At 39.2% G+C, this 24,170-nt stretch overlaps 1 protein-coding gene across 1 annotated transcript in view; it reads right to left on the bottom strand.

The window, feature by feature from the left end:
- Positions 1–24,170, bottom strand: part of LOC309598783 (myosin-IIIa-like) — a gene marked incomplete at both ends in the record, with an annotated part of 68,368 nt that overhangs the window by 40,287 nt on the left and 3,911 nt on the right. Inside the window, 9 exons of the mRNA XM_082329699.1 lie at positions 1,873–2,020; positions 4,062–4,272; positions 5,272–5,398; positions 8,763–8,877; positions 11,405–11,607; positions 12,385–12,468; positions 12,553–12,657; positions 13,813–13,929; positions 16,233–16,332. Of these exons, the coding sequence (XP_082185825.1) occupies positions 1,873–2,020; positions 4,062–4,272; positions 5,272–5,398; positions 8,763–8,877; positions 11,405–11,607; positions 12,385–12,468; positions 12,553–12,657; positions 13,813–13,929; positions 16,233–16,332 (1,210 nt within the window). The remainder of the gene's footprint in view (positions 1–1,872; positions 2,021–4,061; positions 4,273–5,271; positions 5,399–8,762; positions 8,878–11,404; positions 11,608–12,384; positions 12,469–12,552; positions 12,658–13,812; positions 13,930–16,232; positions 16,333–24,170) is intronic.

Genomic DNA, 24,170 nt, shown 5'->3' with positions numbered 1-24,170 from the left:
CTAATTTCCTACGAGGAGAAATGGGTAAACTGTATGTTGTCAAAATTAGAAGTTAATTTTTTCCCTCATCTGCTCAGTAGCAAAATAACCACCCTGACCGCTCTGCAGCAGGGCACATGCAGGAGAGCAAACTGTTCCTACTAGATGGTGACACCACAAACCTCTGCATTAATATAGGTCTGGCCAAAATATTCTGTATTAGGATACCTAGAAACAAGTAAAGGCAGATTACACTGAACAGGACCCAAGTCTAATTAAAAAAGAGAAGGAATATTAAGACAATATTTGGGTGTACAGGGATAGGGTTAAGAAAGCCAAGGCAGGCCCATCAGCAGCAAAAAGGCAACTAGGGAAAATGTGGGCCTGCTGCTGAACGGGTGTGGATGACATGGAAAAGGCTGAGATACTCGATGCCTTCTTTGCCTCGGTCTTGACTGATAAATCCAGGCCCCTGAGACCAGAGGGAAAGTCTGGTGCAAGGAAGACTTGCCCTCAGTGGGGGAGGATCAAGTTAGGGACCATTTGAGCAAAGTGGATGTACGCAAGTCCATGGGACCTGCTCAATGCCTAGATTTGACAGGAATAAATAACGATGCTGCAGTCTGTGCTATTTCCATCTTCCAGCTGTTAGAAACAGCAGTGGCCAAGTGCTCTTTTTGTGTGAATGCATGCACTTTAGAAAGAAGACGCCTAAGTAATTATAGTAGTTCAGGCTAATTTCTCTCTGACTTTTAGATGGTATTAAAACCAAGGAAATACTCGTGACTGAAAATCTCCCACATAAATCTATAAAAACAACTCCAAGGTCTAAGCCTGCAAGACAGCATTTCCTGAAATAATTGGAAACAGGATAAAACATTGATCCATATAAAAAAAATTTCCATTTTACACATAGATATACACTCCTCTAGACTGACACATGCATGTACACATCTGCATACATAGACACATTCCAAACTTGTATCGGTCTCATCCTTGAAACAAGCAGCGATTAACACTGACAAAATACTCTTTTTCTACTAATAATTAAAATAAGTATTCAGGAGCATTTTCATCTATGTATCATAAAACCCAATAATTTCAATAAAACAGAGAAAGTATTATTTCACCTAAAATTTGAATGTTGACTGTTCTGCTCATATAGAATTCTGGAATATTTGTGTTTTCAGCAAGATTAATATTTTTTTCCTGGACATGTTATTTCTTCAAATAACAATATTGAATAATGATTTAGAGATGGTTAATTTAATTCTCATGGAATTATTTACAAAGTTGAGATGATCTTTTTTGAGGTTTTTCACTCTCCTCTTCAATTTCATAAACTTTTCTAATTACAAGTCTATTTCTTTTCTCTGTGTTACATCAAATTATTTAGATTAAATCCATCATTATTTAGCTTAGATGACCTAGTTAGAAACAAGAACAAAATAATAAGAACAAAATAATTCTGAATAAGAACAAAATAATTGTGAGATTTTCAGTTTTAATAATGGAATTTCAGTGTTCATTAAGCTTATTAGTAAGCTATTATGAACACTGCACTTTAAAAATTATGTTACCAGTCATTTATTTTTTTACTGTAGAATCACGCATTACATCACTCATGTTATTCCTCAAGAAAACACTGCATTTGCATCAAACTGATTATCACCGTGTTATGTTGCTTGGATACTGTAAATTTCAAGTTTAATGCATTTTATGTAGGCATTTTACTTGCAAATAGCAAGCCTGCTTCACAGAATACATACGCAGAAAACATTTGTTATAATCTGCACTTTACAACCTATTATGGAGAAGGACAATGTAGTTTCCTGAGGCAAGGTTTTATATGTTCAGCAATATTAAAGCTTTATCAAAATATTCAACACATACCTGTTCCCAGGCAAAGACATGTTGATTGAAGTAGAACTGAATTTGTTCATTGGCGATGTTGATACAGAGTTGTTCAAAAGAATTTTTTTTGAAATTCTCAAAGCCAAAGATATCAAGAATTCCAATGTTCAGCCCATCATCGTTTCCACTGCAAAGATTAAATAAACTTTTCTGTTGTTGTACCTTTATTTTACACTGACTAGCTTCATTATTTCACAAAAGGAAATAATGGGCCAAATCTGTACACCAGTTAAACAGGATAATTTTTGCTAAACCAGATATCTCTTAAGATAACAAACAATTTTTGTTTGAAATACAACAAATGCACATCAATACAAAGATGACTGTATTTTCAGACTAGATACACTGAACCACATAATGACCAAGTCCATTTGTAAGCGTATAGAGGATTTAAAATTTTATTTTTAAACTAATATTTGCTAGTTATTATTCTATTGTAAGAAACTGACTACAGTACAGAAACAACATGCAGTTCTTTTTGTTTCTCTTGTAATAAAACAGGCTTTACTCACCAGCATCTTGACATTAAAGACTGCTGTCATTAAACATTATTTCTTCATATTATTTATTCACAACAATTAAAACTACTTATTTAACATGAAAGTCAAAAGAATGAATAGCTAGACCTTTTATGCATCTAAATAACTACTTTAAGTACTGGAGTGTAGTATGAACTGAAATTACCAATTAAGTTCCAGAGAAGTACTACTAGTAAAAACTTCAGTTTGAAATTTTAGCTAAGGCATTCTGAGAGATACGTGGTCATTTCTGCAACTGGAAAAAAGCTCTAATATTTGTATTTATTTGCTGAAACAAAAAATTAAGAGGATATAATTTTATATAAAACTGAAATTGACACTAGGGTCTTTTCCTAGCTAAATTATAAAAATAAATCACATTCTATCTATAAAACACCTTTGAGGGGCTATCTGTCACCAATTTTCTTTTTTTTTTTTTTTTTTTTCATAAAAAGTTTAGGAAATCGGATATGAAGAACCAGCCTCAACATGCTCATGAAAAGCACTTGAACCTCTTTGTGAAGTCCACTTCAACAATGGAAGCATTTCATTGTGGAGGGATCAACGATATTTGTTGATTTTGACCTGAATTTGGTGACTATTTTATCTGTCTGGAAATTATATTTTTGGTGAATAGACTGCTGAAATTTGTCTGCACCATTCCTTCTCAGAGGTAATTACATAAAATAGGAAATACAAACTATTTTACTACCACAAAACCAAAGCAGACATCTGGGTTTTTTTTGTATAGTGAACATTTCAGGTTGAACTTTCTCCCTCTTCACCAGCTTAATAAATATTCAATTTGAAAAGGGCTCCGTAACAGGCATGTCAGAGAGGCACACAGGCTAGCAGTGCTGCCCCATCTATCATGAATTTTTATCCTGTCGTTTACTGATTCTGTTTATTGATGCTCTTCTGTAACCAAATATTTGAAAGTTTAGACAAATTTTAGGATTGCAGTCTTGGCTTTCCTCTGATGTTTCAAAAAAAAAAAAAAAAAAAAAAAATCCAGAAAATCCAGATTTGCAAACCAAAGCTATTTATTACTGATATTCCTCTTCAGGTAGTTACAAGTTTGCCCCTTTTCACTGGGCCCTGACCTATAGGATCTACAATGCAAGCCACATCATTTCTTCTTTGATTAATTTACAAAATGTGCTATATCCTCATTCCCAATATCTTTCTTGTCTCTGTGTTTAAAATGTCACCTTGTAAGGGTAGGGTGGACATTAACCTCAGTAAACGTGTTCGGAAACTACTCTTACGGATAATATGAAACCATGATCATAACAACAGCAACAGAAGCAACAGCATCAATGCAAATAAGAGCAGAATGTGACCTATGTAATCAACAGATGATTGTCAAAAGTTGACCCTGAAAAAGTATAAAGGAAAAAGTAGTTAGTATGTAATCTACAAAGGGTTAAATGAGCAAAGGTCAAACAGGAAAACACCAGATGCCTGTGATATCCATATCTACTGTATTTTCACTGCATACTATGAATAGGATAAAACCTTCTTTTTTTTAACATGGTGGTGTCATAAACAAAAAGGTAGCAGAGAAAAAGTAGATGAGAACACTAAATGCTGTAGTGTAGATGATATTATTTCCACATAAAATCTCTCTTTATTCTGGAAAATTTTTACCTTAAATGTTTGTCAGGTTTGAGTAAAGTGTTGATGCGATTGACTATCCAGCTAAAGAGGCGCCCGTACAGTGCTTTGGCCATGGCATCTCTGACATCAGTGGCTTTTTCCACAGTGTTGGGACGAATAATTGTTTCTCCTCGAGTCACTACACAGTGAGAGGTGAGGGCTTCTTGCAGTTCATCTGCCTGAATACACAGCAAGGACGCACCTAGGAAGGAAGGTCACAGGCACAGCTCAGAGGCAGATTTTGAAAGGAAAAATATGCGTTTTTGCAATCAAAGCTGCAAGTGCAACGTATTATGAATAAGGGCCAAATCAAAGTCTTGAACTATGATTAATGAGGGTGTTCATGCCAAACAACTGTCAGTATCTAATTTAGTCACCAACCTTCCTAGCTTCCACTGCAGTCAATGAGCAAGTGATTCAAAGCAGAGGCCTTTAGGTTCCAAATTGCTTTGTCAAGGAGGCTATTTCTCCAAACTGTTTACGGAGAAATGCTAGGGAATCTAGATGACTATGTCGGGAGTATGTAAGTTGTGAGGTGTGAATATCCCTCTCAGTTATTATCCATCCATATAAGCCACTGCTGTCCTCCTTTTGCTCCAAAAAAGGGTGCTTCTTTCCCAGTTCCACAATATTTTTCTATCATCTATGGCAGGAAAATGTGTAAGAAGATAACGTGAAGACTTCATTATCTCCCCACCTGTAAATACTGAGCAAGAGTAGCAACTTTCTTGAGAATCTTTGCCCGTTTCCTTCCTCTGCCTCCCAGCAGCCTATAATGTGAGGTATCCCTTCCAAAGAATTAGTGAGCCATATTTCAACAGGCACATGTGGGGAACAAGTAATAAGTATCTGAGAAAGAAACTGGGAAAAAACTGTTCAATGTGTTAATGAGGTTCTCCATCAAATGTTCAAATAACCTTGGAAAAATTCCAAAGATTTTCTTTTCAGGCATCTGCAGTATTAGTCATGTTTCCTGAGTGCCAGTGAACTGGTTAGTCAAATAAGGTGCATAATATGGAAAAATTTTTCTTTTTTGCATTTGAATTCAGGTGGGCTTGGAATTAATCTATCTTCAGCATTTAATTATTCTTGCAAAATTTCCATGTGAATACAGTTTTCAATGATACCTCTCTTGCAATAAAAGAAATTTGCTATCAAAACAGTAAAGGAAAACAATCTTAAAGCAAGAAAAACCACTCACAATTCTCAAGGGCTACTGGATTGGAAATGTTGCTCTTGTCAATCATATGTTCAGATACCACTGCCGAAAATTCAATGTTACCCACATTTAAAATGGCAGCCAGGACACTGTACACACTTCCAAGTTCCTGAAAAGTATATTAAAAAAGATACAATACTTAATAGCCAGATAGATTTGTCACTTTGGTTTGTGCGATGGGCACTTGTGTGTGTTGTTTCCTGTTGTCTGCCACATGCCCACTACTTTTAGGAATAGTGTTCTCAGCAGTTACTCCCTGTTCTGTACTCAGCGTAGTCTTTCAAGTGTAAGACACCCAAAGATGTCAAGACAAACTATACCCTAATCTCTCTTCCATACTTGTTGACAGGACAGGACTGACATAGAGTAGGGGAAGCACAAAACAGTGGTGAACATAATCCTCTTACACAGAAAGAATTAGAGGTTATTTATATCCACCCTTCACTGTGTCTGCAGGCACAACTGCGTCTAAAAATGTAATATCTAGATCAACAAAAATATAAAAAAATCTGCATCTATGTTTCTTGGAGCACAGAAACAAAGGCACTCCAACTAATGGGTCTGCAACGGCTCCCACTGGTGTCATCAGAAAAAATTTCACTGGGAGAAGAGTGAGACCTCACATCTCTGATTTGGCAAAGCACTTTATCCTTCAAAACGTCAGTTAGGAACTGTGTACTCACCAAAGCACTTTAGTATGGACTTTACTTAAATATATATTAAATTTCAAATGATTTAGTAGGTTCTGAAGAGGGACTCTGCCTTGAAAAAGGCTGATGTTAGTCTAGACAGTGAAGTGATATATACAGTAAATTAAGTACTTATATATGACAAATAAAGTCATATTTGCAATTAATGAAATAATGCTTTCATTGCAGGTTTGACTTAGATTTGAACTGTGAATTTTCATCTGAACTGTGAATGTTTACCAGTATACTTGATGATCTCTGAGTATTTTCTACTCAGAAATGCTGAGGTGTTTGTGTAAAACAGACTAGGTTTTAAGCTAGGAATCTGTGAAACTATGTATTTTGAGGCACGCAGTAATAGTGTATTTTACAAATAGCAGGTTTATAAGTTTTATAGTAGTTTTATAAGAAGCAGTTTTGTAAATGTGATTGGTATTTTATAACGATGGACTTTTCATAATTGCACAGCACTTTATCCCTAATATTCAATAGTTTGCTGGTACCATGTCAGGCATCATTTACTCAGATAAAATCCTTAATTGCTCAAGAATACTTGATCTTGTTTTCAACACTTTCAGAAGTTAATCTAGCAGTTAATAAATTAATTATTCCAGTGACAGCAAGACAAACTAGATAAGCTTACTCTAAAAAATTATGCTCAGGATAATTGGCACACAATTTACCTAGGTTTTAAGCAATCATTTTCATTTTAAGCTTAGGGACACAGATGAAATGCAAAGAAATGGAAAGCTTAACTTCTGCCATTATGCTGTACAGTATGTATAGCTGCTGACATTTTTGTGCCCTTTTCCAGTGTGTTTGAAATCTGGCCTGATCTGTCTCATACAGCATGATTATTGTTCACCTCAGGCAGTCCTTTCCTATTAATTTTGCCATGCAGCCTGAAATAAAACAGTGTGACTTTAAGACAGGGAATACTGACAGTAGTTACTGTTAAAGCCTGCCAGACAGTTAAAAACAAATTTCAAAGAAATAAAGCCTCGTTTAGGCCTCAGTTTTAACTGGAGTGGAGAAGATATTCTGTCCAAGGTTTTCTGCTAACAAAACATGGAACATGCTTATGTAGAACCTCCTCTGTGCACTGGGATGAATGTCAAAGCTTAAGTCTGCATTACTAAAAAGTGAATTTAGAAAAGGAACTCATTGTCTTACACTATCTTTTTCTCATGGAAAATAAACTGTCCCTGCACATGTATCCTATATCAGAACATCAGTGGGGGAAGAAGACTTCTCTGTTCCTTCACTCTTGAAAACACAGCCTCAGACAGGCTAATTCACCTTGTGGAGAATGTAAGACAGGCTAACCTGGATGGGGCTCACATGTAACCACAGTTAGATTGCCTATGGTACTCCACCTGCTTCTGAAACTGTGGGGGTTCTAACAGGTAGATAATTCTTTACAGATTCAGCTCACAGTGGCTTGCTGAGTTAATCAAGTGAAGATCCACGCTAGAACTGCACAATGTGGCCAGTGACCTAGTTCTAACTGGATCTTCAATATGTAAGGAAGGTCGTCACTTTTGGATGATCAGAATTTATTGTTTCCATCCATCCAAGTGAACAAAAGAACCGGGAACAAAAACAGACTTGCTGCTTTTCATGGTACAAGTTAGGACTTATCAATGTCTCTGGTGCTGTGACAAAACTGCTATCAGTGCTGAACTCTGCATATCCTTCCACGCTGCTTCTGGAAAGGTGAAAGCACAGGTGTGAAAGGATGTGATAGTACAGGTGTGATATTACTAAGTGCAGTTGTGAATAAGGATGTAGAGGAGAAAGAGACTGTGAACTCCACTGCTACTACGACTTAATGCAAAATGAGTATGGAGGAAGAGAATAGGTGAATATATCTGTTCTGCTAGCTATTCAAATATTTACATTGAGGGAAGCCAGAAACATTCAACTGAAGTGAGTAATTTTCTGTGAAAAGCTCCTTACAACATGCAGTTTTGTCAAAGAAATTAAAACATACATTCATTCTGCAGCACTAGTGCTATATTTCACAGATACTACATGGATTATTTTCCTACTATTGTTTGTGATAAATAAAGTCAGTGGTAAACTACAGCTGTGATGCACCACTTCTCCTAAGAAGAGAGAACTGGGTTGCAGGATGGGGTTTCCTTCCCTTGCATCCTACTTTATAAATCCAGAGGCCTGTTTTTATTTTAATTATACCAAAGACAGCCTGAGGAAAGGAGTTTAATGGCCAGCAGAGCAATGATATGAGACCATAAAGAAAGAATGCGTTCAGTGAATGTTTAATGATGAGATTGACTCCAAAGGGATGTAAAAACTCCATTCAACTTTTCCCCTGGAGTTGTGAAAATGTACTGAGTTCATCAAAACTCAGATCAACTCATTGAATTTTTAGAATTCTCACCATGGACTTCATCTTAAAACAGAGATGAGGCTCATATTCACAGGCCTAAAATTACAGGCTAATAAATAGTTACAACATAATTTTCTATGCATTTAATTTGCAAAAGCCTTTTTTCCCCAACTACTCAGCTGTGTCGTGTTCACTGATTTCAAAGTCTTGTTGACTAATACCATTTTATTAGTTTATCAATGCCTTGAAACCTTAAAAATTTAAATATAGCAATATAACAGTAAGTTGACCATGCAATATCCTAAAACATAAACACACTACCACTAAAGGGAGAAAATAACAAGGGAGATTATTTGAATGCTTTATATGAGTTTTTCCTGATTAAGGTAGCCATCAAAGTTCACCAAAAAAAAAAGGTTATCAGCACTCACCTCCAGTGTAAAACCTATAACTTTGAAGCACTGTTCAATTAATTCAAACTGAGACTTATAAAAGCTATTGTTCATGAAATCTTGTACTATTCTGAAATGATCGTTTTGCAGATATCTGAAAGAGTTGATGGATACAGAGTTAGAATGTAAATGAGGTTCAGAATTCAACAACATCGCATTTCTTAGTAACCAATTTATGTAAAAATAAACTGCATTACCTGGGAGGTCTATATTCTGGCAGTTTATAATGTGCCAGTTTTTTCTTTTCCGCCAGACCAGCATAAATATAATAAAAAATATGGAAATTTTTCTCTCCTCTGAAACAAAAACAACAAACTGGTTTAGTAATGTAACTATGTTACCTTTACTGATGACGTACATGCTCTTATTAAATGTTATTTTAATAGGAGGCAAGGCTCATGCAAACTGACAGAGGACTCTCAAAGAAGCTCTATTACACAAGTTCCTGTGAAGTGGACAACCTTTCTGTGTCACTGTGTGTTTGTTCTGAAGCTCCCAGGGCGGCTGCTCAGTGCTGCAAGCAGCTAAATGCTGCTCTGCCTTTGATGCAATTGGTAGATGCTGGGTGAGATCTTGCATGTTGCTCACCCACCCGCATTAAATGGGCTGTTTAACCTCCAGTTATTTTAAAAAATCTTCTGACTATGGGAGAGCTATACACTCCTGATTCACTGAATCCAGCATGTTTGCTGTGTCCTTTAGCCCTGAACCAAGAAAGCACATAAGCAGACATTTAGCAAAGGGCCTTATGACTTGGCATGCTTTGCCTAAAAGTTAGGTGCCCAAACCCAGGACAGAAGGTTTATTGCACACACAGGGTTCCTGCGCTCCTTATGAGGAAGAACTGGATGCCTACATGGAAATTTGCAGCCACCACTGAACCCTGAGATGGCCAGGTCAGTCACTATGAAATGGCAAAAAGGAATTGTGTTCAAACCCCTGGTTTCTGCATGAGCTGAGGCGTGCATCTCAGGAGCACCATTACATGCTTCTGTGAAACAGTATCAAAGCCCAGTGCACTCCTCTCTGCATGGGGGTGCCTAGATCAGAGTCCAGTGCCAACTTAGTTTGCGTATTTTACTGTGGACAGTCAGTAGTAGAAAACAAGATCAATTTAAGGAGTAGGAGCAGATCCCTTCTCTTCCCCCTCAGTGTCTTAACCATTAGGTTGCATAGCCATGCTTTGCACGCTCTCTGAAACCTCACTGTGTCCTGTTGGCTGGTGTATTCTCTTGGAAAGGTAGGGGAACCTGTAGGTTCAAAATCTCTTGGCTTGAAGTGGGTCTGGAACTTGGGTCTCCCATTTTCTGGGTAATCAGTCACTGGTCTTCTGCAAAAAGTCATTCCTAGCTCTCCATGTGAATTGGGCAGTCATGTTGTCCCAGAAGAGCAGAACAGACTGCCCGTGCAATGCAGGTACCTGAATGCCAGTTCTCTGCCCTGGCACGCACGGCCATATGGACCAGCCACACAGACCTCAGTGAAGGTCTGAACATGCTTGACATAAACAGCTTCAGGTACCCTTGGAAGTTCATGCCTCAAAATTTAACCTCCTACAGGGGCTCTCACGCTAAACACATTGGTGGCATTTTCTTGTGAATTCAGACATCTAAACACCTACCTAAATAGTATTTGAGGCACGTAAATGCTTTCCCGACTTCCTGTCTCAGCATGCGGCTAAATATAAATACAAACTGACAGCCACAGAACAAACCCATGAAAAGTTATGAAAAAACAGCGGTATTTTAAGGAAAAAGCTGATTTTATTCTGAAAAAGCAGTTTCTGTGCTTATGTTCAACTGGGGAAAAAAAACACCATTTCATTAAATTGCCTCTAATTTTAAATTGTTTATTGAAACATTCCAAGTGATATTTAGATGTTCTTCATGTCACAAATCTACAACAGGCAACAAGGTCATGCAGAACGACAAAAAGGGTAAAAATGAGTAAGAGGAAAAGTTTAAATCATGACAACATTCCTTGTCTCAAACTCTGTTTTTCCTATTGTTATTATGGCAGAAATAGAGCTGCCAAAATATTTTTTATCTGGATGTGCTATATATTAGGATAGAAAATACATGTCAATAATTTAAATTAATTGGAAACGCCATTTAATTTTTCTGACATTTTATATTATGAGATACACACATGACAGAGATGGATCTGTTCTGCATTTGGTCCATAAACGTTTATAACCAAATCCTACTAGGTGCTCCAAAATGGAAAATGAGCACTTTGTAAACAAACAAACAAAAGCTACAATACTAGAGGAAACATAGAGGAATTAAATCCAAGTGATACACTTAACACAATACTTCAAACTTCCACAAAGAAATTTATAACTGAACTATTAGAAAGTTTTTAATTCTTCACACATTCTGATAAACTTTATATATCACATGCATTTTTATGAGATTTGTTTAAATAACCCAGGAGGCAATGAAAAAAAAATCAGGAGTAGTTTTCAGCTAGCTTACAGATTTATAAGCTATTCATATACTATTTGTAAGAAAAAACCCCAGTACCTTATTCATCTTTGTGTTTTGATCCAAGATAATTTCCTGCATTGTAGGCCTACTCCGTAACCCCCAAACTAGGCTAAATATAATTTTTATACTTACACTGCCTGGTGGACAACTCTGGATTTCTCAAGGAGATACTCTGAAATCTGAGCTCCTACTACAGTGCCACCGCAAGTGAATTTCATTTCCAAATATTTTCCAAATCTGCTGGAGTTATCATTGATGATAGTGCCTGCATTCCCAAATGCTTCTACGAGGTTATTCACCTGGAGGATCTTCTCCTGTAGAGTCCTGTTATTAGCCTGGATATGAAAAAGATATTCCTTAAAATTATCTGTAATCATTCAAATACGTTAATTCTTCAATGTCTCTTTCCTCTCCTAGTTGGTATTGTGAAGCGTGACATCATCAGGGCAGCCATTCCCCTGTGAATCATATGGAAAGAAAGGCACATATATATCATGAAACCTGTCAGAATATAGCAACCTGCAGAACTAACGGCTGGCTGGAAGAGATAACACATATAATGATAATAACACCACCAGAACTAAACAATTTCTGTGGTCCAGCACTCTGAGATGGCCGGCCTGCTTTTAGGATCCCCGTTAGCATCTGCTTACTGCTGTGCTGCACCATACCAATAGATCAGTTTGCTTGCATCTCACCTGGGACATGCAAAAATGGCATTTTATTTAGACAATTATGGTCGTCACTTCCCAGAATGACCATGTCCCACTGACAGCAATCCGGTGGTGGAAGGAGGTGAAAAGCTAGAAGAGTATTTTATTTAGTACAGTTTGGGTGATTTGAAGACACTTAATTAAACAAGGGACAGACTAAGCCACAGCCCTCACTGCAGTGGGTACTTCCTTGCAGAATCTCCAAAATATTTTCAAGGGACCCTAGGTCAGGAGGGAGGAAAGGGTAGATAGATCAGCATCATGTTCCAATCTGACCTTAAAGAAGTTCTCTGGAAAATGTCTTACAGTCTTGCGCCCCTGTCAATGCCCTGTCCATAGGTTCAGTCAATTAGGCCTAAGATAGGAAAGCCTTACAGAGGCATCCCCTTTGAAACATACCTTGCCCAGGACAGTGAGCTGCTGAACCAGAAGATGGGCACTTTGTGTCTTGCCAGCTCCACTTTCTCCAGAAATAACGATACACTGCGGAGAACAAGAGCATGACTCTGAGCTCATTACGTATCTCTCAGCCTAGCAAAGGATATAATTAAGACACGTCATCTTTACCTGATCGGAATTGTATGTCACCATGGACTGATAACCTATGTCAGCAACAGCAAAAATATGAGGAGGGTTGGCAGTCCGTTTGGCTCCAATATACAGTTTGGAATGCTAAGTGTAAGAAAAATGAAAACATTATCAGTGTCCCTTAACAACTTTTTTTTAATCAGAGTTTAGTTTTATTTTCAGAGTAGTGTACAGCATGCTGAGGTTACCAGCAGTGATGTTTTCTGAGTGAGCTGTTACTGCGCTCACTATACCATGAATCACTATGTACTTAGTACTATAAGAACTGCTAAAATAGATGAAGCACAATTTCGTATGGTCAGCCCCGATTACGCTATGAAACTCAAATTATTAGAAGAAAATTTAATGTTGCCAGATGTCAAGGACCAACTTATAATTTCATTTTATTTGTACTTCACATCCTCTTAGTATTTCTGCATTATATTGATATCAAAACTTAAGATCTTTTCTGTACCTGCAGTATCTGATAATTAATAATGCCAAATTATTCTATGACCAGACTTTCATATCTGTTCCCTTTTGTATAAGGGGGAGGCAAATTCACAGAAGTTAAAATTTTACAGGGTTGCTTTGTGAACTGTCTGATCAATTAAATAGCTACAGCTTCCCCAGCTCTCTTGGGAGGAAATGCCCTCAGCTCCTACCTCCAGCCATTCACAGAAGTTCTCCATGGGAGATGGGGAAGAAGGAATGCTCCCTCCCACAAAAAGGGGTAAGATTCACCTGAATAAATGCACTTATCTGTACAGATACTACTTCTGAACTAGCTGCTGTGGGCAGCTAGCGCCTTTACACTCTGTGGGGTTCTAGTCAACAAATCTCATGAAGTTTAGCACAATTGATCTCATCCTAGAATGAATGTTGAGAGTCACTAGAAGAACAATAAACTCAAAAATCCTATTTCTATCCATTGATTAAAATGGATGACTTGCTCAGATATAGCTGTTTGCACTTTAGACATTATATAGACATGATCACTATATCACGTGATCACATTTATCACTATAAAGATATCAGAAATTAATTTTTTTGGAGTTTCTCATTTCTGTGCTGAAATTCAGCGCATGATAAGGATGTGTGTCAACATGCACTTGAAGGGACAACTGTATTGGTAATTCTGTTTTTCAGAGTTAACTGAAGTAAATCTGAGGAATGGTCTTACTTTGTACTTAACACAAATATTCATATTTTAATGGAAATCAGTACTAGTTTAAAAGAACCAAACCTAGATTTTCACACCTGTGAAGAATAAAGATCTATGTTCCGAAATGGATTGACAGCGATGAGAATGTCCCCAACATATGTGTAGATCTGATCCTTGGCGTAACCCTTCTGCAACTGCTCTGTTACTGTATTCTGATGGAGGAAGAATAGGAACATTGAATCACATGGGGAAAAAAAGAATGTTAGCAAAATGTATAAAGTATTTATATAGTTACAATGAGTGAGGGTAGAGAGGGAAGGTATTAATAGTCAGGAATACAACTGATCATGATCAAAAGTGAGTAACACTTTCAAACACACCGGCATTCCTAATTTCTTGTGTCCAAACTCTCTTTGAACAACGTATACTTACAGATCTCCAAGTGGCTGTAGAAAAATGAGTTAATAAGTACTGCTTTAATTCAATTAATCACAGGTTTCCATGAGACAGTCCCGTCTTCACTTCTAACACTACAACTTCATGTAATTCATCAAGCAAGAGCCATATGCTTGAATTCATAACTGCCATTACAGCTGCTCTAACATTACTCTCAGTTGTGATAAGACACAGATGTTCAACTGTTTGGATCCTATGAATGTAAACAATCAGGCATCTTTCTATATTAACAACCAGTCTCTGCTGTGATTGTTCTTTGCTGCTGCAGAGACAGTTCTCCCTGCATCAAGAAAAAAGAACAGCCCATTAGTGGCATACCCAATTTCTTGACATAATTTTCCTCAGCTGCTTCTGCATACAGGGCTGGGTATGTAAAGTGCCTGGTTAGGTTTCCAATCAAAACAGGACATATAGCTGGATGAAGAAATTCAAACCAGCCTTGAGACTATTCTGAGGTACATGTGAAAATATTTAGGCCCTATTCCCACTGGAACAGAAGGACCGGCAGCAGAGGACTACAGAAGGAATTGCTTTCCCTCCACATCCATCTGTTCACAGTGTTGTGCACTGTGTTCTGGTTAACGCACTTAAAACCTGAATTCTCAGCAGCTGAAGAGCTTACATTTCCTTCAGAGGAAAATGTAAGGAAAAAAACCATAGTTTTCCATTGCCTTGATAAACTCTTCCCTTTTTGGTTTTGAACACTACCTTTCTTTTGGTCATAACCAGATTCACATTAACAGAATTTTTTAGGGGAACTTCTGCCCTTTTTGAAATTATTTCTTGCACCAGTAGAATGTCTCCTGGCTTGCTCTTCTGATGGGGCTATCTAAACTGGAAGAAAAGTTTGAATGGAAGAAAGAAGACCGTTCTGAGAAGCTGCCGTTCGTATGTGAAAGAGGTTTTAAACTGGATTGGATTTAGTAAAATATCACATAGTCAAAGGATGCCTTTAGATGGAGGCTTCCTGAGACTTTCCTGAGGAGATGAGATATACTTCCATCTCGTCTGTTTCTTGTGTATCTTCTCTTAGCTCAGGTGTTTATATGCTTCATGGCAAAAGATAAAAACCAGTCTTGCTAGCATATGGCTATTCCCAATGTTTAAAAAATACTTAAATCTGAGCTTTGTGCAGTAGATGAAGTCTGGATTAGCTCAATTAGTATTAACTAAACAATAAGCTACTAAACCAAGCTCTTGGATGATGGAAGATGTTCTGTGGGCTGTTAGCATTATGTAGTTTACCAGCTCAAGAGTCACACTGAGTATTCTGGACTGACGAAGATACAATATACCAGAGAAGTTTTACAGATAAGAGAATGTGAATTATACTCTATGCACAGCCCGGTAGAGGAAGAATGACAGTTTGTTTACAACCACTGATGGCCTCTAAGACCTGCAGATAATGTGCTGTGGCCTGATTCTTCTTTCTGGTTTTGAAGCTTAAAGCATAAACACAACAGACTTCCCTCCTCCCTTATGCATGTTCCCCTGCTCCTAGTAGACTCATTTTCAAACTTTGACAGACCAGTGAGATTTGTATCAGTAATTTTTGTCAAAAGTTCACCAGAAGGCATTGACAGGTCGGAGCCTCAGCTGACATAAATTGATGTCAATGCATCTCCACACCAAAGTAAGACAGTGAGAACCCAGACTAGGAGTGTATGGTAAGCCAGTTTAAGACAACTCTTGGTGTCCAAGCAGCAGGGGAAAAGGTGCTTGTTCTTGGACCTGGACAAATTTCAGGTTAACACATCATTGCAAACTAGATATTTAGCTGTAATAAAATCCAGCGATATAAATCCTGTTAAGCAAATAGTGCTACAATACTGCTCGGTCGAAGGCTGTAACTGCAGAGGGTGTTTTAGCTTTGAGTTGGAACCATTCCTGACACAGCAAATCTCATCTAAAATATTTGGCATAAACTCATAAAACACCATTGTACACTTACACAATTGAATTGTGACAATATAGTTGAACTTGAAAATCAACAGCACACCGTTATGTTTTAATATGTGATTACCCCTCTTCAGAAAAATGTGAAAAAGGAGGTTCTTACCTCATCCAGTACCTCCAAGGTTGCTAAATCATCTACCTCTTCCTGGTTTGAAACTAGTGACTTACTGTAGTTCCCTTTCTTTGTATGAATACGTTCAAATCTAGAGAAGAAAGACATGCAATTTCCTGATGTAAGGAAACACAAAGCAGATCTTGCATCTATAACCATCTTGAAGGCAATTCAGCCAAAATATTCCAGCTTTCCATTGTTCTGAATTCAAACAAATGCTTGAATAACAGGACAGGATATGACTTCTTAGTGTGGCACACTTGTACTTGGCAATTCAAAATCTATGGTTTGATCCCACAACTGACACCATGAAGAACTTTTTCGCAGTACATATCCCTGCTTGATCACACCCCTACATCAGCTGCAAGACTGGAGCTATGCAGTACAGGGAAAAAAGGAACATATTTATAAAGCATATATATAAAACATATATATATATATATAAAGCATATTTATAAAGATTTATAAACAGTCAAACTCTGGCACCTACCTGCAAAAAGAAAAATGACCCAGATAAAAATTATGGATAGAACAAACCCGGGGTGTATGATGAAATAGTACGGCAAGGATGATGCAGACAAAGCATTCAGGATGGAAGCATTTCTAGCTTAGTAATGACAATGCTCTAAAGCCTGGCTGAGATGGCCACACTGTAGAGCAAAGTGCTATAGAACCACTGAGGTATGTGAAATACATCCTGGCCAAGAAGAATTTTCTTGGACTCTAGAGGAAAAAAAATTGTACAAAATAAGGAAACAAAAGTACAAATCTTTTTCTTATCAGGGTTAAACTTCAATTAAGTTTGTCTTAAAGTGAAATTTCTTTTCTCTTTTAATCAAACCAAAGAAAACTTTATGCAGTCTTATAAATTAGCAAGAAAATTCCCAGAGACTTGGATCATTCTCTATCCAAGAGTAAAGGCATTGCTAAACAAAGCAAAAGCAGCAGAAAATGCAAGGTTTACAATTCACATGAGTATCACAGAATCATAGAATTGTCAAGGTTGGAAAAGACCTTTAAGATCATGAAGTCCAACCGTTAACCTAACACTGCCAAGTCCACCACTAAACCATGTCCCTAAGCACCACATCTACACCTCTTTTAAATACCTCCAGGGATGGGGACTCAACCACTGCCCTGGGCAGCCTGTTCCAGTGCTTGACAACTCTTTTGGTAAAGAAATTTTTCCTAATATCCAATCTAAACCTCCCCTGGCACAACTTGAGGCCGTTTCCTCTTGTCCTACCACTTGTTACTTGGGAAAAGAGACCGACCCCCACCTCGCCACAACCTCCTTTCAGGTAGTTGTAGAGACCAATAAGGTCTCCCCTCAGCCTCCTCTTCTCCAGGCTAAACAACCCCAGCTCCCTCAGCTGCTCCTCATAAGACTTGTGCTCTAGACCCTTCACCAGCTTCGTTGCCCTTCTCTGGACACGCTCCAGCACCTCCATGTCCTTCTTGTAGTGAGGGGCCCAAAACTGAACACAGTACTCGAGGTGCGGCCTCACCAGTGCCGAGTACAGGGGGACGATCACCTCCCTGGTCCTGCTGGCCACACTATTTCTGATACAAGCCAGGATGCTATTGGCTGCCTTGGCCACCTGAGCACACTGCTGGCTCATGTTCAGCCAGCTGTTGACCAGCACTCCCAGGTCCTTTTCCACCAGGCAGCTCTCCAGCCACTCCTCCCCCAGCCTGTAGCATTGCATGGGGTTGTTGTGACCCAAGTGCAGGACCCGGCACTTAGCCTTGTTGAACCTCATACAGTTGGCCTCAGCCCATCGATCCAGGCTGTCCAGGTCCCTCTGCAGGGCCTTCCTGCCCTCCAGCAGATCAACACTCCTGTCCAACTTGGTGTCGTCTGCAAACTTACTGAGGGTGTACTCAATCCCCTCATCCACATCTTTGATAAAGATATTGAACAGAACTGGCCCCAATACTGAGCCCTGGGGAACACCACTTGTGACTGGCCGCCAACTGGATTTAACTCCATTTACCACAACCCTTTGGGCCCAGCCACCAAGCCAGTTTTTGACCCAGCGAAGAGTACACCTGTCCAAGCCATGAGCAGCCAGTTTCTCCAGGAGAATGCTGTGGGAAATGGTGTCAAAGGCTTTACTAAAGTCCAGGTAGACAACATCCATAGCCTTTCCCTCATCCACTAATCGGGTCACCTTGTCATAGAAGGAGATCAGGTTAGTGAAGCAGGACCTGTCTTTCATAAACCCATGCTGACTGGGGCTGATCCCCTGGTTGTCCTGTATGTGCCACATGATGGCACTCAGGATGATCTGCTCCATAACCTTCCTCAGCACCAAGGTCAGACCGACAGCCCTGTAGTTCCCCAGATTCTCCTTCTAGCACTTCTTGTAGACAGGTGTCCACCCAAGCAAGAACTTTAACATACAGTGAACAGAGAACAGGAAAATAGAGCAGTTGCACCAAAATGGAAAGTTAGAATGACAGGGCAAGCTAAGAGACTTCTGAACTCCCACAGTAGGATTTACTGCAGAGTTTAATGGGCTGTACCTGTTCCACGAACATCGCCTACTTCATGGGTGCTACTTCAGGTCACGCAGGCTGTGCACTGACGTGGGATGCAGGTGCAGAAAGTCAAGCAGGCACTCACTTGGCATTAATTACTGATTGCCCGGACTGAAAAGGGGCTGGAAGAAATGGGCAAATGAGGACCTCCCAAACTGTGAGTGCAATCAAGATCTGGATGATGGAAGAGCAGGCATGAGTGCACTTCATCTAGTACTTCTTTCAGTTTCTCTTGTCTCTAATGATTGTTCCCTGAGGGTGACAGAATGGCCTGTCCTCACCCAGGTGCCAGTAATGGAGCAGTTTCTTCCTCCCTTCAACAGATGCCAGCTACCGCTGGAGTCTTTCCATTGTCCGTTGTGCAAAGGCAGGAGTTTTACACCCACCACAGCTGACTAATTGTGTAACCTTAATATCAAGGCACAAACATGTAAGACTCCACTGCAAGAGCCAGCATAGTTTCACGGTCTCTGTGCCAATATCGCAGCCCAATACCCAGTGTGGAGGCTAGGTGACCAGGAAGCACAATGAACAGTATGGATCAACAGAATCTACATTGCCTTGATAGAAGAGAGGGACTAAGTCTTGCCAGCTTTACATCTTGATATTTTGCAGACTACTCCCGAATTGTCATTAGGACTCTGGAGCTGCATGGGAAAGCAACCCACTTCCAAATGTTTTCTTTCCGTCACTATTTACTACAGGCCAAAAAAGACTGCTTGTAGATACAGTTGTAAGGATGATGGTGAGGAGGAATTACACAGAGGTGAAAAGCAACATGAATACTACACAGCACAGTATCAGAGCCTTACTACTGCTATGCAGCACAGAACATGCAATGCATGGGCCTATTCCAACATGAGCAGTGCAAACAGACAAAAAGAGGTACAGGAGTGCACGTCTGTGTGGGGAAAGAAAGGCAGCTTTTGCTGCAATAAATCCATAACTGGGCTGTAAGTTGGTATGTATTTAAATATGTTGAAGGGGAAAACACACAGGAACACAAGCAGGAAGCATCAAAAGGGATGGGTCTGGTGTAAAGCAATCACACCTCTCCTAGGTCCGACCTCTTCTTCCCTTTCGTTTGGAACCCATTTGTACTATAAGAGCTGTCCTGGTAGTACTGTCCTTGCAGTAACACTGTGAGACAATTTTTGGTTGTTTGTACACCCAGGCTGTATTAAAAAGGATGTGGTAATATTAAGATTTAAATTAACTCTTCAGCCTTGCATGGTCTGCTGCTGCTTAATTTGCATTTACCAGCTAAAGGATATTACTGCATTCGAAGCCAGAAGTGCAAACAAAATCCTACCCTCTCAATAGAAATCTCTCCCCTCTATAACCCACGCTCCTATCTATACCTCTTTTTAACAGTTCCAGTTCAAAATTTCAATTTGGACAGTTGAAACAATTTCTCCTTTGTTCCTGCATGAAGGTCATTTTGTGTCCAGAGGATGCATCTAGTATCAGTATGACTTTGAGAAAGACCTATCAACAAGCACATGAGGGAAAGACGTGCGAACTGCAGGACTATGTCAAGCTCTGCTGTTCTGTTTTTTTCATTGCCGAAGGAAGACCCAAACCAAGACATCTGTCAAGTTATGCTTTCCATTTCTGGTGGAATTGTTACGCACTGAATACACATTTTTTTAAAAAATGTTACTGCATATCAGTGAGAGAGAGATATTTCCCAAAATTTGTTTCAGTTATCATTTTTCATTTAATGTATGAAGTTAACAACTGCCTTGCAGGAAGGGAGGGTGATGCTCCAGTCATGGACACTTTTCTTTTTCTATTTTTTTTTCTTATAAGGAGCAATCTCTATTTATGCCAGGGAAGTTTAATTACATAAAATTGATTCTCCTGTAATCCTCTTCAGCTGACATTATGAGAACACTAGTGCTTGTTAAACCAGATTATATTCTCCATTCTCAAGAGTACAGCAGAGTGGCAGATTTGCAGAACACAATATTTTTCTGCTTTGCTGTCAAAGGGCACAGACCCCTCAAGGGCAGTTATACTGCTTCACTTGCTAAAATTCCAACCACTTAAAAAAACCCACATCAGTGCTGTTGAAATCAATGCTGAAAATTCATTATCGTCATGCACATAGACATTGTGAACTGAAATAACCGTGTTTCTCTGTTCTGTTCAGAAATTATTTTTTGGAGGCATGAGATCTTACAGCCATCCTCGACAAGCAATTCAAGCAGCTAAGGCCAGAAACATCAACCCAGTATGGACAAGAAAATGAGTCAAGGCAGCATTGTTTCTTGCATCCTTCTTCACACCCCCCCCGCTTATCTTTCAAGATTCAGTTAAATTAAAATGAGGCAACTGCAGCTTTTTCTTCTTCAAATTGTCAGAATGTATTTAAAAGATTTCTGATAGTTCCAAAAATACCATGAAAATGGAAGCGTGACTCATGAAGCCCTGTTGAACTCTCTGCCTAAACTGGTTGGAGAATCATGTACAGACTAAGAAGTGACAGGAAAAGGGCTGGCCTTAGTCTGGGTGTAAAGAAGAAACTAAAAATAATCAAGTTTTCTGTAAGGTGAAGGTGGGAACAGCTGTACACCTCCCAGCAGTTACAAATAGCATTAAAAGTGACAAACGGAAAAGAAGCAACACAGAGAAACCTATACAGGATCTGTCACTGCTGGTGATTCTATTTCTCTGGAGGCTGCACAGAGCAATATTAATCCACACTTAAAATCAAAATTTTGTCTTCAACAGATCTATCTGGCGAAATATGCTTAAATAAAACTATAGTCTTATATCTATGCAAAATCTGTCCCTGAATTTAGAAAAGTGCATTGATAGACTCCAGCTGCGTCTGCACGATGATTTGCAGACAAACCTGTGCTCTCTCTATGTTTAAATGATTGCACAGCACTGGCTGCAGTCTCAGGGAGCTGTGCTCGAGCTTATGCAATGTTGCTGAGAGCAGAGTGCTGCCCAGCAGAGCTACAGAGCTTTTGATTCAGAGGTGGCTCATGTCCAGCCAGTTGGGTCATGTCCTGGTCTGCAAAATCTGTTTGCCAAAGTCTGTGCTGGTTTACCATGCCCTGAAAAAAAACTGCACGCCCTGAATGGCCCTGCAGATTATTGGTCCTTCATAACAGGTTCACGAAATGGCTGTAGCCTCTGACAAATTTCAGGGAAAACTATGTGTTCTTAACTGAGCAAATAAGAGATCTCTAAAAGGACTCTTTGGGATTAGTTCTTTATTGTGCTCATGCACCAGGCCCATGCTCTACGTGAGAACCATACTGAGAAGATGAAGGGGAAGTTCCAAAAGTAAGTGATGCCTGGTGAGGTATCCCACCTTCAGGAGAAATGAGTTCCTGAGCAAGTGGACTGACATGACAGTAAAGTAGCAGTTGCAGAGCATTACTCCCAGAGAATCCTGAATGCAGGAGGAACTTTTCTCCTGTTTTGCTTCAGGAGGTAAACTACTCTCTGTTCAGGCATTGCTGTTGCCCATTGTATCGTATGGAAGGAGACTGGAACTGTATTCTTATTCTGCTACAGAGATGTGTATTAGCTAGAAGCATATGGGATGGGAGATCTGCTTGTTCTAAGGCCTGTGTTGCCAGAAATTCTTTATTGCTTCTGCAACCTGCGAGCAGTTTGCAGCATAGCCATCCTGCATAAGAGTGTCCTCAATGCAGGAATACATGTTCCCTGTTGGTACAACAAAGCTCACACTGAGTTACAGGAGAGGAAGTACTTCAAGTGGCTGGAAGTGCTCAAGAATTAGTCTGGAACTCCAAAGTCTCAGGTTGAAGCCCCTACTCTGCTATAGATTTCATCTGGAGACCTTGACCAAGGCAGCACTGGGCTCTGTGTGAGCTATCTTACTCTGCTCCTCATACTGATCTCCTACTCCCCGCTACAGTCTGCCCTGCAGAGTTGAGCTAGAAGGATTGCTATCAGCTGATTTCAACTGGCAGGATGAGTCAGAGAGAGAGAGAGAGAGAGAGAGAGAACACCCAGAAAATAAGTGACACAAGTCTGCGCAATCAGGGAAAGTCATGGAAGGAAACTACATGGTACTCCCTGCTTTTAATAGGGGTGAATAAACTGACAACCACCTTTGTGCATGTTGTACATGAACTTCTATGAACTTACCTCCCTAAACTTTTCAAATAATTAAATAGAGCAACTGTTTAGCACCCTGTCACTGGATTTCAGTGCTGTTCCTCCATGGCCAATACAGAAGGACAAACTCTTAGGGGAGTAAATCAGCTGACCCAAAAGCCCTTGTTCTGAATCACTTTGCAGTAGAATAAGTCTCTTTCCTATATTTATTTAGAGGGCATATAAAGATGAGTCTCTTAACCTGGGGACCAGAGTCAGTTGCTGAAATCTAGGTGCAGTGAATATCCCTCACATATGCAGCTCATTCTGGAATGAGTCATAATTCCCAGGAAATACACATTGTACTAATCGTCACGTATTTCTGCAGAGATTATTGTAAAAGCAGACAAGATTAAGACAGCCAAACAACTCAAGATGAAAGGCTTACAAGCCTGACTGTCAGGTGTAGATGCGACAGTTCTGAAGGCCGTTTCAAAGACAGCTATTTCTGTTGCAAAGTAAAACTCTTTACAATGCAGGTTTTTTCCCTCATTTGGCCTAGCAAGAAGTGTATTTTTAGAACAGTTTTTGTGTATATGATGCAGCACTCATTTCTAATAGTTATTTTCATTACTAATTATAAATTTTAACAGCTGTAATATGACTTACAAGAATGTAAGTATGAGATTGCGGGATTGGCTAAAAATAAGGGGAAACTTAAGCAGTATTCAAAGGTGAGTAATCAGGCTCAAATGAGATTGTTTCTTCATTAGAGAATTTGTCTTATTTTCATTAAAGATTGTGCAATAAATTCCATTATCATGCTTTTCGTGTCACTATCAACACAGAAAAGAATTGAGATACTAAAGAGCTAGGTGGTCCTGAGGACTGGAGTAACAGATATGGGATGAAGTTTATTTGTATAAAACCTCAAGATCACATTACTAAGATGTAACAGAATTTTTTCTACTAGTTGAAAGTTCATCAGTTTGAAAAGACTGAGGGAAAAGAAGTATCAAGATGATTACGAGTCATGAACCCCTCTGCAAAGAGGCAAATACCACCTTATGAAGCTGAACAATGAAACAGGCTTTTCTTGCCACAGCCATGGTAAAGGCCAACTCCTGCAGGAGCCCAAGGCCCTTGTCCTGAAAGTGACTCCACTCACCAGGAATTCACCGTTCAGTGACAACGCAAATGCTAAACACCAAAGCCACAAATTAAATACACTTAGTATGCAACTTTGCCTGCTACACCTCCTCCCCAACAGGAACTTATCTCCCATAGCTTACTTCATAATTC

The sequence above is a fragment of the Platalea leucorodia genome (genome assembly GCF_965183815.1).
Source record: "Platalea leucorodia genome assembly, chromosome: 1".
NCBI classification, from domain to species: Eukaryota; Metazoa; Chordata; class Aves; order Pelecaniformes; family Threskiornithidae; genus Platalea; species Platalea leucorodia.
The sequence above is the reverse complement of the archived record's forward strand: the minus strand, read 5'-3'. Positions and strand labels throughout refer to the sequence as shown.